This window comes from Xiphophorus maculatus, chromosome 22, assembly GCF_002775205.1.
Source record: "Xiphophorus maculatus strain JP 163 A chromosome 22, X_maculatus-5.0-male, whole genome shotgun sequence".
NCBI lineage: Eukaryota > Metazoa > Chordata > Actinopteri > Cyprinodontiformes > Poeciliidae > Xiphophorus > Xiphophorus maculatus.
In genome coordinates, this window is record NC_036464.1 from 5,757,079 (window position 1) to 5,774,569 (window position 17,491).

A 17,491-nucleotide genomic window follows, 5' to 3' on the forward strand; every position below is an offset into this window, starting at 1 on the left:
ATTAGAATATAATTGAAAAGATAGTTTGAAATGTTAAACTTGTGTAGCGTTTATTTTCGCTAATTTGCAGCTAAAACTTCATAGAAAAATCAGAATATTATGTAGAAACAATAAAAAAAATATTGAGAACCTCCACAAAAAACTTTGTAGTTCACAAGAATGCTATTTTTGATATTAATGGGAAGTTGAATGGAAAGAAAAAAAGTGTGTTTGATAGAAGATCCACAGGCAGTTGTTAGTGGAAGATGAAGGGAAATCCATTAAAGAGTTTGGGGAGAGTCGCATTAATCAAGATTGGAGTAGAGGTGGACAGTAAGTCAACAACAATATATATTGCGATATTTATTGACACCAATATCAATAGATAATACATCGTGTGCAATATTCAGTAAACTTTGATCCAGAAACGCACAGCATTCTGGGAGACGAAGTCAGAGGAAAGACTTTAGCCGCTCAACCTCTCATTGTGAACTAAGCTAGGTTAGTGGCATCAACTAACTCACTCATTCTTTGGTTACCTAGCAACAACCTGTCGGATAACTGCGCAGCAGCAGTTTAAAGTTTCTTCACTGTGCCTCATAACTTCTTAAAAATAAACAACAACTTCATGGAGTGACAAGTGTGGATAAAACAAGCCGCTAGTTTTGCAGTATTTCAGATATTTAAAACAAAAACTAATCAATAATGATCAATATCGACTGATATGAAACTTGAAAGTTTTTCAGCCACATTGTTCAGCTCTTTGTTGGAGTCAGAGATTCGAGAGCCGCCACACACAGACATATCCAGGTCAAGTTTTAAATATATAGATTTATTACACAAAGCGTAATAGCGGACATTTATTGTTTGCCATAAAGGTCTGTAAATAAAAAGGAAAGAGTGCGTCTAAACAGATTCACATCCGTTCAAATGTTTTTAAATCGTGCACAGCTTATCAAATCAAATAGTGATGCACAAATATTAATATCTGTATCAGTCCTGATATTGAAGAAATATGCTTTGCTCTGAGTGACGTCATGCTTTTTTGTTTTTTACATTATATTTAGAATTCCTTATTGCACCTTTTGAACCATTTAAAAGAAAGTTTGTTACAACTTATTTTTTGTCAGTTTCTTTATTTTTTTTCACATTGGCTGTTATATTCCTAACTGAACTGACAGAAGTAAGTAAAGTTGCTTAGTTTTTAAATGTTTGACCAAGTTTGTTGGTGTGTTTAAATGTGTTCTACTGGCGCAGAGTTATCAAATAAATTTGTATTTCAGTAACGTATATGTGTTTTAAAAACAAAGAAATGTCGTAAGTCAATTCAGCATTGTTTATATATATCAGATCGATGTCAACTAATACTAAACCTCAGATATTGGTATCGGTTTCGGAAGTGGAAAAAGTAGTTCAGTGCATCCGTAGTCACTAAACATAGAAAACATAAATGTGTCACATTTAGCTGTTAGCTATTGAAGATCATCCAGAAGTTTTTTGAACGTTAGCTTATTTGTTGTCTATCATGTAGTTGTTGTAGTTTGTAAAAAAAATATATTTTTTGGCCCGTTAGTATTTTTGACCTGATTTTAGCCCAAAAGTTTGGACTTTGATGCATTTAAAGCTAGAAAAATTACATGATTCTGGTGTTGATGTTTGCTAACTTTTCTTTCCTTTTTCTGTGTTTATAAAAATAGATTTTTTTTCTGTAAAGGTAAAAAAAAAAAAAATTAGCAGTTTTGAGCTGACGATTTTGTCACAAAAGTTTGAACTTTGATGCATTTACAACCAGAAAAGTTTAATATTTCAGGTTTAAATATTTTTTAAATTTTCTGTGTTTTTAAAAAAGAAATGTTTTTCTGTGTCGGGTCAATATCGGTTGATACTAAACCTCGGATATCTGTATCGTGTCTGGACGTGAAAAAAGTGAATCGGTGCATCCATAGTTATTAAGCATAGAAAAACAAGTTGTGACATTTATGTCTGTTTTTTTTATTTTTAATTTATCAGATTTTGTGACTTTATCAGTTAATTTAGGACGTTGTGTTCAGAACAGCCACTCGCCTGCAGCTGGATCTGAACATCTGGTGCTTGGCGGGCTTGGAAGAGAGCTCAAACTCGGTGCATAAATGCTGCAGAGCCAGTTTCCGCGACGCTCCACCACAACAGCAGGCAGTGTGGCTGAGATGAGTAAATTTAGGATTAAAATCAAGGCATAAGGTGCGGTAATAAGGCGGGCGCTGGCTTCGTGTCGACGCTCGGCACCAGAATCCTGCGGCTGCTTTCTCCGTCGGAGAAGAACCCGCTCATCAGCAGCAGCATGTCTGCTGACCTAAATCTGCTCTCTTCTTCTGCCTTTTATTTATAGACTTAAGAGTGAGTGCGTACGGGGAAGGAGTGTGTGATCAGAGACGCTCTCCCGGACCAGAAAATTTGGGATGTGCACGAGTTTGCTTTGATTGCACATGTAGGTTTGACCTTTGGAGTGACGGCACGGTTACGTAAAAGTAACCCTTGTCGTCATCAGAACACTAGATTGTATCTGTTTTGAAGGAGTTTGGTCTTTGTGGATGTGTGTGTTTTCCCAAACATTCACTTTTAGGATCTGTTTGTCTAATGACTTAGTGCAGAGTCTGACTGCAAACAGAAAGAGAGACGTTTTATTTCAGCCTTGTCCCTGACCTTTGCACCCCTTTGTCAGTGTTGCTGATATGGACTTTAATCAGCTACCGAGGGCTGGTCTTTCACTTTGAACCAAGGGTGTTCAATGTAGGGTTCAGAGGCCATTTGTGGCACCTGGATTGATTGTTTGAGGCCCCCCAGTCATAATTAAGGCATCATGATTGCAAATTGTTGATGGAGGGGGAAAAAAAGTAAATATTCAATAGAAAAAATGGGAATTTACTAGAAAAAAACAAGCAAATTTCTGAGTTTGTAAAGTTGAAAATTTGCTTGTAAAAAAAAAAAAAAACTCAAAAAATTTTATATTAATCTCAGAAATTTTCTTGAAAAAACTTTAAAATTGCCTGAAAAAAAATCAGAATTTTGTCTAAAAAAGAAAAAAACACTTGTAAATTTGACTTTTGAAACAGAAATTTCTGTTTTCTTTTCTGCAAAATGTCTGAGATCAATCTAAAAGTTTCTAAATTTTGTTCTGGCATTTTTTTTGTACTTTTCAAACTCAGAAATTTTCACGTTTTTTCTTTAAAAGTTCAGATTCTGGTGGACATTTACTCCTCTTTTTTTATTTATTTATGTATTTTTTCTCTCAGCAGCCATAACAACATCGTAAAGAATAAATTAGGGCACGCTTTTAAATTAAAATCTACTCACAATAATGTTAAATGCCACACAAAGTGATCATCTTTTCTAAACTTTGTGCTTCCCTTGGTGCTTTTAATTCCTGTATTAAAACTTGGGTAAATACAGCAAGTGTTTTCAAATGAAAACTGACCTAGATCCTGTTTTTAATTCTGATTGTAGATGAAATATTCTTTCTTAGTTTTCTTCATTCAAACACGAAATAATAAACAAATTTGATGCCTTTCATATAACAAGCAAAATTCATTTGAAGTATTGGTTTCTACTAAAAAGTATGATTCCCTGATAAATTAAGATAGTTTAATTAGTTTGTTAATGAATAGATTAAAAAATGACATCATTTTGGTGACTTCAGCTCTTAAAAATGGCATTTTGACTTGATGACTTTGGCCCACGCTTGGACTTTAATGCATTTAAGGTCATGAAAGTTAAATCTTTCAGGTGTTGAGATGTTTGCTGACTTGTCTGTCATTGCAGTTCTGTTTTTTTAGGTAGATTCTGCATTATTGCGCCGCGCCACTGTAGTGTTTTGCAACCAGGTCTGTCATTACGTAAGAGCCTGTGGTGAATTCTCTGATAGCCAGCTGACCTCTGTCATGTGAGCATTTGTGATCAGTTTGACTCGGGGAACATGCACACACACACACACTCCTACGCACACACACTGCTTGCATGCTTATTTTGGTTGTGGCTCATCTTTACCATATTTTCCCGTCTTTCTTCGGTTTCGCAGAAACTGGAATCATTTTCATGTGAGGCAGACATAATGTTAGCAGTTTTATCCACTATTTAAAGTGATTGCAGACTTTATTTCAGGCACACTGATGTTGCATATAAATGTAAAATAACTTATAACGTATACATGTGCAGCCCCATATACTAATACTTTGTTGAAGCTTTGTGTCCAAGCCGACCAATAGAAACGTTGTTGCTAACATCCACTGAGACGAATAGAAATGCGTCTTTCTGCCATTTTCCAAAGGAAGTCTCGCCCCAAGAAATGTGAAACAGAATCTGCAAACGTGATTTGAAAAGAATGCAATTCATAAAACTTGGTCTCAAATAAAAATTGGAAAAATAAAAAAAATAAAAAAGAAATCTGAGAAAAATAATAAAAAAATTAAAATGGTAAAAAAATAAAATCTGATGCAAACATTTTTTTGAAAAAATGAGTTGAAAAATTGAAATAAAACAAAATAAATCTAAAAATAATTAGAAAAAATGTCTGATTTGATTTTGAAAAAAATAAAAGAAGAATCTGAGAAAATTACTGAAAAAATTAAATCTTTTTTATTTTCTTTTTTTTCTCCGAAGAGTTTTTGCGGCGCTAGTGGCTCGTATTTTTTCTACAGTAGGCAGACAGGAAGGAGGGTGGGGAGAGGGGGGAAGACATGCGGCAAAGGTCGTCGGGACCGGGAGTCGGACCCGCGACGTCCGCGTCGAGGACTACGGCCTCCAAACGTGGGGCGTGCTAACCCCCTGTGCCACCACAGCACACCCCGAAAAAAAAATTAAATCAGAGAAAATAACTTGAAAAAGTATCAAAATGTACATTCAACTATGGACTACACATTGTAAATTACTCTCAATATATTTTGTATTGGGAAAAAATTCTCAAAGTTTCATTTTGAGATGCTTTTTTTTGTTTTTCAACAAAAGATTTTTGAAATGTGCTATTGGTTTGCAATTATATTGGAAGAAATTTCCCGCCATTGATCTCCTCCGCCTTGCAGTCATTCTCCAAATCTCCGACTAGTTTGGTTCTGGAATCTCACTGGGCTTTTCCAGAACTTTAAGTTTCTTCTTTTGGAGCAATTTGTTGATTTGGACTTGTTGTAATGCTGGAAAAAGAAACACCTTTACCTCATTTACTTTTGTTACTCCTTTTGAGGGTAGAGAGACATTTTCTTATCAACAACTATAAACGTTAAGGAGCCCCACAGATCTTTGTGTTTTCACAGAAACTATCTGATTTAAATTTAAAAAATACTTTGTTCCTGTTTTTTGTTCGTTTGCTAATCATGAAATCACTTTCTCTTTTCACGTTTGCACTTTTTTGCTCCTTCACACTACAATAACACAAAATCTTACCAAGTACTTCTGGTCTATTTCAAATATCTCAACATATTTGAAATAAGACAAAACTTAGAAGTAACTTTTCTGCAAAATATAGGAGCTTGTGTAAAGGCAATAATTCCTTAATATTGATGAAAATGTAGTTGATTATCCCATTTGTGAAAAATGTTTTATAAGTGAAATAATTTGCCAGTAGAACTATGAACAGGAGTTGGAAAAACATTTCAACGAGGTTTTATAAACACCAGCTGGTCATTTTAAAACACCTGAGATCCTAAAGAGTGCAGCACTAAAATAAAATAAGCTAAAACAGAAGTTATTCAAGTGTTTTTTAATAACTTTGATTTTAGTTATGAATTATCTCTGACATTTAATCGGATTTTTAAAAAAAAACTTGGTACATTCTGCAGAATTTTAGAATTTTTTAAACGATAAAAGATGCAAATAAGCAATTTAACTCCATTTTTGATATAATAATGCACATTTTATTGACTAAAGTGTAATAAGAAAGCATTATTTTAGTGTATGACATGTGAGAAGCTCAGTTCTTTCTGCTTGACTTAATATCAATACAGTTTAGGGAAATTTTTTTTGATTATTTTCTCAATTAACAAATCAATTAAGATGTTTAATACGAGATTTTTGTGACATAATTTGAACTGGATGAAGCTAAAACGATTTCGCTGGAAGAGTTTTAGAGTTTTTTGGTTTTTTTACATCTTTTCTACATCATTTTCTTAAATGGAAAATGTATATTTCTTTGCGCAGTTTTGCCTAAATCACTGCTTTGAGTGTATTGCTTTTTCAGAAAATTGCCTTGTTTTGAGTCTGTATACTCCAGTTAATGACTAATCGATTAAAATTAGTCGGTGATTATTTGAATAATCGATTAATCAGTTTATTTGTTTCAAGTCTCATTCAAAGTTGGCTCAAATTTTGACATCGGTGTATAGGCCTGTCGCAATAAATCAGTTAATCGCAGGATAAATTAAAGCAAGCTTGTTAATTACCATTTGGATGACTTATTGTTTTTCTCTCTTTCTACCAAAAACTGGGTGGTAAAAAGTTTTCAGTCTGGTTTTTTTGGTCTCTACTAGCTCTTGATTTGAAGAACAATTTTGTTTATAGAGACTTCATAATTATTTTTATTTGTTGTCTCAGTTTATTGATCTTTGAGAATGTGTTCTTGCATTATTATGCCATTACCGTTATATTACTTGATATTGGTCTTAAAACAACAATATTATCGTTTATCGCAATAACTTCTGAGACAATTTATCATCCAGAAAATGTGCTATTATGACAGGCTTATTGGTTATTAATATAAAGTTTGCCATTGGCATTGCTGTCTTCCTTGGTATTATATCAAACTCTGGATTCTCCTTTGCCCTTGAGACTCTTCAAATCAAAAAGACAAAACATTTTTCAGTGCGTAATCGTCTATCTCCTCCACTTTTCTTTAATCAGAAGTATCAGAACCTTGATTTGCTGAGTGGTGCGTGTTGAACTGTGTCACGGTGTCATTTTCATGTCTGCGGTTTCTGATTATGCAGCTGCTAGGAAGTGACTCTCATTGTGTGTTTTCCTGGTTACCAACAAGAAGTCGATGATCAGATCTGATATCGGGATGAATAAATCATGAATGTGGATTTTAGGAATGTGTCAGAACCAGTTTTAATGATTCGGCTGCCATCTTGGGGTAATGGTATCTTAATTTGTGTAAGTGAGCGTAGTGGGGTCTGGTCACAATGTGCTATCTTTTCCTCTGGGTTTGATCTGGAATGTGTTTACTAGGACGACATTGTGTGTGTGTGTTTGTGTGTGTGCATGAGAGAGAGTAAAACACACAGTGTTATAATAGTTTTGCATTTTTCTTTATGGTTTAGTTTTATTTATTTATTTTTTTGTCTAATTCAGTTTGTTTGCTAGTTCTTAATACACTTTCAAGAGAAAGTGTTGTTTTTAAAAGAAACTTTGGTAGCTGTGTCTATGATAGTTTTCCTGCAAAAATGACAGAATTGACTAAAAATATATGTAAATAAATTTAAAGTGATTGAAATCACAGCTGAATTATATTAATGATGAGTTAACTACAAAAACTAAATGTTAATTTTGCATAAAGTCGTAAAGTGACTTGTAAGTTTTGTATTTTCAAAAAACAACTGAGAACAACTTAATTTTTTCCAGTATTTTAATATCATATGAACAGAATTGTTTCATGACTATTAGAATATTTTTCTGTTTTTACCATTGTTTTGTAGTTTTAACAAATAAATTTGGTTATACTCACAAAACAACATGAACATTTTGTGCTAATCAAAACATTTTCCACTTTAAATATTTGAAATGCTGCCTACCTGGTGGTGTTACCTTTCCTTTTTTTATCCACAGTTTTCTCTCCACATTTTTGTTTATTTTAAAGCAGTTTTGAGGCAAAGTGGAAAAACATTACAACTGCTTCTGTGCAAGTTACTCAGCAGGCTGTTGCTAGGTAACCAAAGATTGATTGAGTGAGTTGCTAGGTAACCAAAGAGTGAGTGAGTGAGTTGCTAGGTAACCAAAGAGTGAGTGAGATAGTAGATTCCACCAACCTAGCTTAGCTAGCTGTTAGAGGCTGAATTCACTGCATCTCCCAGGATTGGAGTTTATTGAATATTCTATATATTGAATATTGAATATTCTGTTGATAGGTTTATCGCAGTATATATTGTTATGGATTTATTGCCCAGCACTGGGAGTGACGTAAACTGCTTGTGTGTGGGATCAAAAAGAAATCAATTTCACATCAGTTTGAAAGGCTAATAAATAGATTCATAAACATGAAATCAAAGGACACTATGTCTATAATTTCAATGTTTCAATTAGATTTATAAACACATGATATAATTAGTTTTCTTTATGTACTTCAGTTGACAAAAATGTTTTCTCTGTTTCAGTTTTTGTTATTTCGTTAGCTTTAGTTAGCTGTAATAACCTTGGCAGTAGGTGAATTCTCACAGAGGTGAGCTGGAGAGTTTCGTCCTCAGGCAGAGTCGGGCGCATCGCAGCGAAAAATGCAGTCATGACTGCAGCCGTTCGTCTGGAATGCATGTGCAAATGCAGAGATGGATGCACTCAGGAGAAAGCCACTTTCATCTACCTGCAGCACTGTGTGTGTGTGTTAGTACTTTGTGCATCCACAGAACCTGAAATAGCCCAACGTGGAGGGAGGCGAGGGGGAGGGGTGGATGTGCAGCTCAGGCATGGAAACCAGCATATCCGGTTACAGGATCATAATATCACTGCAGAGGCCGTCCACTACCGTTCCACTACTGCACTACGCACACGCAGCCGGCTCCAGGAATAATATCATCAGACCGCATGTTTAATGTTTGGCATCCAGCACCCACCATGCATGCACACACCTGACTTTACCTCCTCGTCTGTAGCGATCCTTGGATACATGGATTTGTTGTTAACTGGAGTTAACCCTTGTTCAGCTAAAGGAAGAGAAAACCAAGACGTTAATTTATTTTATTTTTTTTCGGATACGGGTTGGGATTTTGACGTCATCGCAACCTTTGAGGTAAAACAAAACTCGCATTTAAAGCCAAACATCTGCTTTTATTTACATCAGGGTTCCATTGAAATCCTTGACTTATTTGGAAAGTGCTTCATCCTTTCCAAGTGCTTCACAGTTTTGTGATAAAATGCAACATAACGTTTGATTAAAATCTTAAATTTGGAAAATGATATTTACGGTTGAATCCAGATATTTTGTAATAAAAACACACTTTTTTTTCCCCCTTGCTGTCTGAAGTTAAATGTAGCTAAACTTTTAAAGTTTTAGGTCAGCTAAAATTAACAAAATTATTTGTATTTGTAAATGCCAAAAAGCATATAAAAATATATTTTAATATATTTTTTGTAACTTTCTTAGTATATAATTTGACCATGAAAGTTATTTACCTTAGTACAATTTGTTAGGATTGTTTCAGTGTAGTGAATATTGATTATTCCTAATGGCTCAATGACTTATCAATAACAAAGTTATTGAAAATAGTGGATTTTTTAAAGTTAAAGTTGTGTTTTTTCTCAAATCAGTGATGTGTGCAAGGTGTATAAAATTATTTTCTAAACATTTTGTTATATTTTAGTTCTAATATTTTAATCATACAACAGTGACTTGAAACTGTCTTTTTTTAGTTCATTTGTATTGTTTATATCTCCGAAGTCGTGCTGGAAAAGTTTAAAAACTTACCTTGAAAATGTTGCATGTTGTATAAATACAAAATGCAACAATTATTATTATAGCTGCTAAAATAATATTAGACATTACTTTAAAAGAGATGTTTTATTTAATTTCAGTTAATTTTGTCATTTTGTACCTTTCAATAATTTGGTTTTCTCAAACTATTTTGGACTTTTTCATATTGTAGTCATGTAAAGTCATTTTCTGTGATAGTCCACTGTAAGGAAATGTGATTTCTCCGATAAACCATATCTCCTAGAAGAAGGTAATTTTGGTTCAATAAAGGTTATCTGATTAAAAGAAAAACAGATTAAAGGATTATTTATGTACATAGACCCATCAGTTTCCTCTTGTTTTATATGCTAACGTTTACGTAGCAGTGAGGAAACAGCTTCTGATATTGTCTATCTATTGTAACAGTTCTCATTCACTTACCTTTTCTTTATATTTATCATATTACCAATGCATTACATAACATTAAACCATACAGAACAAAATAAATATGAACCACAATATTTCAGATATTTCAAAACATATTTACTCATTTAGATTAATTGTTTTTAAATGGGTTTACAAAGGTATTAGCTTTACAAAAGTAGTAAAAAAATTAGCATAGTTAGCCCTGTCATAACAAATTTTGCTGGATGGTAAATAATATTGTGATAAAGGACAATGTTGTGGTTTTTAGACCTTTTTCAAATAACATATTGATATTAATAAAATAATGCAAGTTTGTGCTCTTAAAGATCAATGGAAGACATTTTAAATATCTAAAATAAAACAACAAAAACAAGGAGAAGGAGCCCCACTTACAACCAAAACAATACATAAAATGGACTATATTTCTACAAACAAAATTGATCTCAATCAATCATTGATTGATCAATCATCAATCATCCAAATGGAAATTAAGCTCATTTTAATTGATGTTGTGATTAACTGCATAATTGCTTTTTGCTACAGGCTTAATCATAGTTAATAAATGTAAAACAAATACTCAAAGTGGCATTTTAATATATATTTTCTATAATTAGCATTTTTTAAACTAAACATCTGTTGGAAAACAAAAAAAAAACTGGGAAATAATTTTTTTTATCTGCATCTTGTAGCTTTCAAGCAGTTTGTTCTTAATCATGCCAGAAATCGGTATGAACCGGTTAAAGCCAGATCGGTGCATCTCTAGTTGTAATATAAGTTTCTGTCAACAAATTTGAAAAGGACTTTTGTATTTCACTGCATTTCTCTAAAGGAAACTCTTTCAGAAAGTTTTGGCTCCATAGTTTAACTTTGACTCGGTAGGATTTTCAGTCAGCGTGACCCCGCTCTGCTGCTGTGCTTTATCACTTTGACTCTTTTACGATGCATTTTTCTTTTTTTTAACGGAGTTACTGTAGAGAAATTGGAGGAATTAAAGCTGCAGGATGTTAAAGACGGGTGAAATAGTGTGGAAGGAGCGGATAGTCAGAGGCGAGAGGAGGATAATGAAGAGGAATGTGACGGGTGGGGCACCTCTGGTATGTCAGCCCTGCGCTGTGTGCGTCTTGTGTGTGAGAGAGCCCAACCAGCCTGCCGCGGCTCTGTGAGTCACACATGTGCAGCTGCTTTGCCTCTCAGTCACACAGCAGCAGCGTTCTGCTTTGAAATGCCGTTTTTTGATTCCTCGCGCCTCTGAATCTCCATTTTCCTGAAGCAGCAGCAGCAGCAGTCAGTGTGCTGCAATGAAGGAGTGCCGACGTGAGAACGCGTTAATGCCAGATGTTATCCAGCTGGCAGAAACTCTTTTCATTTCTTCTAATGCATCTTTATTCACGATGTAAATTATTGGGAAGATATGGAGAAGTTCACATCTTCCCAAGAAGATGTTACGGTTACAGAGGTCTTGGTTCTGGTAACCGTATTAACCTGATGCCGCTTGGTGTGATGCAAGTGTGAATACTTTGTTCAAGTCTGTGAATAATTCCCAACTTATTAGGTACTGGATTATTTATTTACAAAATAAAAATCTGCTGAGTAATGTAAGAAGCAGAGACCTAAATATTGCTGAGTCACTGGTTGCTATGGTGTAGGGCTGTATAATTATATTGATTCTATGATATTTATCGATTTCCCCCCTGCCCCCTCGGAAGGTATCCATTTTTCATCCGCGAGTATCGATACATTAAACCGTAGGGGTCCATAGGCTTATACCGTCTTTTTAACGTGTCTGGTTTGTGACGGCGTAGCAGCAAGACTCCGCCTCCCCCAGTGTCACTTTCAACGTGTGCTTAAAGTGCACATTATAAACTACACACCAGTTTTAAAATTCTATTAATAGGCCAAGTAAAACCAGAGTTATGCTAAAATAAGTAAACCATATTTTTCCGAATGTCAGAGAAATGTCAAAAACCGGCTTTTCCGGTTATGTGAAAGGGAATGAGCTTCCAAACGTAAAAAAAAGAAACGCAACATTGGATTCCTTTGTTTTTGGAAATCAAATCTTCAACAAATAGCGATGGGCTGTATTTTGTTGCTAAAAAACGAAGTAAAGGTGTGCATGTAACCGTGAAAGAGAAGCGGAACGGAGTAGCGGCGCAAACGGAGCAGCAGCAAAAGCAGTGAGATCGCAAAATTAATGCAAAGTTTGGATATTGGAGCGACTAGTGGCATCCACTTCATACTTTGTTTTTAGCGTAGTGGTTTCTGTTCTTTATATAAAAGATTACCTGAAGAATGAACAGGCAGCATGCAGTGGCGCTCTGTTTTGAGCTGGAAAACGAAGAGGGGAAACCCGCAGCCGCATTCTGGGTGCAGTGAGGATTTCCATGATGATGATGGCGGCTCGATCATTCTTATTAGCAACTGACAAAGAGTATCAGAGACTGAGAGTACAATGAGATCCTGGCAGTTTGAGAGGCAGCTACTCAGAGATCCAAGCAGGGGAATGGAGGCGCTGCGCAGCTGCAAGGAGTCGATCACTACGGGGTGAGGCAGAGCCACTCCCCCAGCAGCTAGTAGTAAACAGCTTACAGCCACGGCTAACTCCGGGAGCCAAGATAGAAAAGCCTTTTTCCTAGAGTCCAAAAGACTTTTTTTACTCCAAAATGCAGCCACATTATGTCCAAAAGAAAAACAGAAGTGCAGTAATTTGCATATTGAGAGTCTACAGAGGCTGATGATCTCCCCACTCAGTTCCTGGATCACTGTTGAAACTTTGAGTTTTATGTCAAATCCACATGAATTAAATGACAGAAAAGAATTTTCTCACTGCATCTTTGAATCATTTTGTCCAGCTGTAGTCTGTTAGACTCTGTCCAATCAGAGTCAGGTATTGTGTAGTTGGTGCTTTTAATCAGTTTTCAGTTAATTAAATCCAAGTATATGGAACACAAAATGTCACTAAAATCACTTTGTCCTAAAAGTGCATCAAATTGTATCGTTTGCCAAATATTTTTGATACATATCGTATTGTGATTAGAATATCTTATCGTGAGATTATTGTATCGCTACACCCCTACTATGTTGATTCCAATCTGTTCCGCTACAGTTTTCAACAGAAAACCGGTTGGAACCCGTCATTTTCAGTTATTTTATACATTAATCGATAACTGAAATAGTAGTCAACTAATATAATAAACAATTAATAGTAAGCTATATACACACTCTTCAAAAGGCCATTTGCTGAAAGAACACCGCCCTCGGAGCACTAATTAAGTCAAATCTGTACAAAAATGTCAACATTTTGCATTGTTAAAACACAAAAAACTTTTTGTCTGTAGATATGTTCTACCTAGAACTCCTCAATTGTCATTGTTTTGAATTCACCTGGTTCACATTTTGTAAAACAAACACCTTTTTTATCCAATTATTAATCGGTTAATCAAAAAAACTAATCAGATCAGCACTATACTGTATTAATGTTGAGTCAAACAGGAAGGACTGAACTTTCCACATGTTTTTAGTAGTACTTATTTACCTACAGATGCATCCTTTGCTACAAATGATCAAGCGTACACCAAAGGAATTCTATGGTACTGCATTTTAGGCAATAACATGAGAAATCTGAAAAAATATTTTGTCTAGTCTTGGCAATAAAAATAGGATTTAGGTCAGTGTATTTAGCCAAATTTTAATACAGCAATTAAAAGCACATTTGGGTGCACAAAGGTGCATTTTAGAGTACAAGTTGTCAGTAGATGTGTTTCAATTTGGAACGAAACTAGAAAGCTCAGAAAAGATTCTCACTTTTTGCTGCATCTAACATTTTTGTAAGTAGATTTTGATTCAATAGTCGTAGTTTTGTAGTAATTTATTCTTGAATTGTGGTTGGGGTCCGCAAGAAATCAGGACAGGTTCTGCAAATGGCCTCTGGACCTCACTTTGAACACCCTTGGCCTACTGGTAGATGCGATTGTGGGTTTATCTGCATCTCTGGATGGAGTCCTCATTACCTTACCTATTCCTCTGCTTCCGCTTCTCGCTTGTCTTCCTCATCCTCCTCCTATACTCTTCTTCCTCCCTCCACCGCGTCCCATTCACTGTCGTTTCTTTGGGTGAATTCCCAGCTGACTCGGTTTGTCATGGCAACCAACCGGTCGTGGTGACTGGGCCTGCAGCTTACACTTCCTGTGTGTGTGTGTGTGTGTGTGTATGTTTGAGAGAAGACGCATGCGCCGTGATTCAGGCGGCGGCTGGCTGCCTGTCAGCCTGGATTAAAATCAAACACACTGCAGCAGCTCCTTTCTTTCTTTTCCATTTTCTTCTTCTTTGTTTTCTCAATAGTTTTATAAAATCACCCAAATTATTGCTCCTCTTGTACCCTTCTCACCGCCACAACCAGCAAGTTCTTCCTCTAGTATCATAAAAAGAGGAGTGGCCAAAGGTTGTGTTTTAAATCTGGCCTATGATCTTGTGCTGAGCAGGGAGCACTGCTATTACATAACTTGGTGTGAGAAGGTTTCCTCTCCAGCTGCTCACTTTGTCTGTATTTTTATTTATTTTTTTATTTCCAAATCCAATATGCTCATTTTCTGTTTGCAGCTTCTTACTTTCCCAAAGAAAACTTTGGTTCCTGTATGAAAGAAGTGATTTTGGATTTGGGATGCGATTTAACGACAAGCCCCAAAAGAGGCGGTTTTTTGATATGGGCAGTTGCCCAGGGCGGCACTAAAGGAGGGGATACAATAGCATCATTCAAATGTACTGATCAAGTAATTGTGGAAGCAATTGTGCAAAACTTTGTAGATGTTCTGCTAATTTAAAAAAAAAAACAATTTTGCAAATGCTTTGTTGAGTTGGAGGCGTGGCCAGCAGCAGCTTATTTGGATTTAAAGTGATGTGGTCCTAAAACAGCTCGTAGGTAGAACTGATGAGACTAAAGTCTTATTGTCTAAGAATGATTTTGTCCAAAAAGAGTAATAGACACAATGTGGACTTAACCTACCCTGTTCAAGGAAGGACCTTTAGGTTTAACAGATTTCCATGAAGTCTGGAGTGACTTTACTTAGGTTCTGAGCTTTAAGTCACTGAATGCGAAGGAGCAACACTAGACTTTAGACCTGATTCGTGTCTTAATGATTTCTTATCTAAGCACTTGATTAACTTGTTTACTCTCCTTTTGTTTTGTGTTGTCTAGATATATGTTCTGTAAAGGTGCAAAGCGGAAGTTGGAAGAGGATGAAGAGGGCCTGGAAGGCAAAACGCTGGAGGCGTCGGTGGCGGGAGCGGGGGTAGGCATTGCCTCGGAGGGTCTTTCCAAGGTGTCCTACACCCTTCAGAGACAGACCATCTTCAACATCTCCCTGATGAAGCTCTACAGCCAGCGGCCGCTTGGCGAGCCCAGCCTGGAGCGCCGCGTCCTCATCAACAACATGCTCCGCCGCATACAGGATGAGCTCAAGCAGGAGGGCTCTCTGCGGCCGCTGTTCCTGCCGCCCTCGCCGCCGCCTGATGACCCCATGGACGAGGGGTTCCGCGAGGCGCCACCGTCTTTCGGCATCCTGGCCCAACCATCCGCGCTGTTGATGCCGGTGATTCCTCCGCCACCTTCGCCCCACCCGATGGTGCCTCCCAGCTGCCCGGCGCCCCAGCGCTTGGAAGGCTGCGCCGCGCCCCTGGACGCCTGCCTCACTCCGGCCTCGCTACTAGAAGAGGATGGCGGGGATTCGGCATTCTGCGCGCCGTCTCCACCCACTCCTCCTCTGTCTCCGCCCCCATTAGCTCCATCGTCGGCGCTAATGAGCAAATTGTCCTCTAGTGTGACTGTCCTATCAAACGACAGTTTCTCACCCTCTCCGAGTGACATGGAGTTGGCTCCTCCCATCGCCATTACACGGACGGCAGCCATTAATACTATGACCATAACTACCTCTCCCACTCCATCCCCTTTCTCATCACCCACAGGCTCCACCAGAGACTGCAGGACAATGGGTGCTAAGCCAGAGGCAGCTGCTGTTTTCCTGCCCGCACATTCCCCTGCTAGCCTGGAAGACATTTCCCCCTCGCCTTCGTCCCCTTCTTCTTCGGGTTTCCTCTCAGACTTGGCGCTGGACGACGTCCTGTTCGCCGATATTGACACGTCCATGTACGACTTTGACCCTTGCACCACAGCGGGGGCCGTAGGTGCCACAGCTGGCGGCGGTGGTCTCGCCAAGCTTTCGCCAGTGGTGAACGCCGATGACCTCCTCAAAACTCTGGTGTCACCGTACAGCGGCTCCGCCCCCCAGGTTTCAGCCAATCAGCCTTTTAAAATTGATTTGACAGAACTGGACCACATCATGGAGGTGCTGGTGGGGTCGTGATTCAGCGACACCCTCACCTCCACCTGCGAAACTTTTTATTAACCTGGAGAAACGGACTGGATGGAAAAATTTGGGATTGCTTTTGTTTTTATCTCTTTAAAAGACTTTTTCTTCTAAGGTCGGTAATTGTAAACATCAACGGTGATGTCAACTAGTACTACTATGACAACTACTACTTCTACACAACACTGTTCATGCACTGTGCTCGCCTTTCTAGGTGTGGAAGTGAAGTAATGAGGAAGCAAAGCAAACACACTGCAAAAACATGAAAGTATTTTTGGTCTAGTTTCTCGTGCAAATATCTTAGTATACTTGAAATGAGACAAAACTAACTCACAAGTAACTTTTCACCAAGATATGAGCTTGTTTTAAGTAAATAATTCCATAATATTGATTATAAAGTACTAGTTCCATTGGCAGATTATTATAAAAAGACATTTTCCTATGTTGGAAGTAGTATAATCTGTCAGTGGAACTTTTTCTTTTTCAAAAACCTGGCCACTACTGTGCCGTTACCTAGCAACCCTAGCTGAGCCCAGCCCCGTTACCTAGCAACCCAAGAACGCCAGTGCATTTATTCAGCTGGAAACCACTTGCTACATTCTTTTTAAAATTGTTAAGACTTTTCTTCTGCTTTTCAAAGATGTATGGTTGTAAAATTGCGCATCTTTTTGAAGCCATTTTCACTTGTGATTGTAAATGTTGAGTTGGGGGCGAGACCAGCAGCAGCTTATTTGGATTTAAAGTGACAGAGCCCTAAACTTCTCATTCTGAGAGGAGCTAAAGTAAACAGAACTAACCAGATCTAAGAATGATTTTGTGAAAAAAATTTAATTAATATATTTTGTATATTCCATAAATCTATCCTAACCATTCAAGGAAGCATAATGGGGCACTTTTAGGGAATTATTTACTTAAATCAAGCTCCTATATCTTGATGCATAATCACGTTATAATTTTATTTCAAGTGTACCAAGATATTTGCACTATAAACTACACTAAAAATGATAAGATTTTGTGTTTTTGTAGTGCACAGAATTTTGTATATCTATACTTGTGAGGAACTTTATAAATTTCCTTTCTAGTCCTTTACCTGAAGCTAAGCCTT

At 37.0% G+C, this 17,491-nt stretch overlaps 1 protein-coding gene across 2 annotated transcripts in view; it reads left to right on the top strand.

The window, feature by feature from the left end:
• The window catches only part of sertad2 (SERTA domain containing 2), a 36,466-nt gene extending 19,758 nt beyond the window's left edge, over positions 1 to 16,708 (top strand). For both annotated transcript variants that reach the window (XM_023327048.1, XM_014469655.2), the window contains one exon: positions 15,219 to 16,708. In XM_023327048.1, coding sequence (XP_023182816.1) covers positions 15,223 to 16,383 — 1,161 coding nt within the window. In that variant the 5' untranslated portion in view covers positions 15,219 to 15,222 and the 3' untranslated portion in view covers positions 16,384 to 16,708. The remainder of the gene's footprint in view (positions 1 to 15,218) is intronic.
• Positions 16,709 to 17,491: the final 783 nt, after the last annotated feature.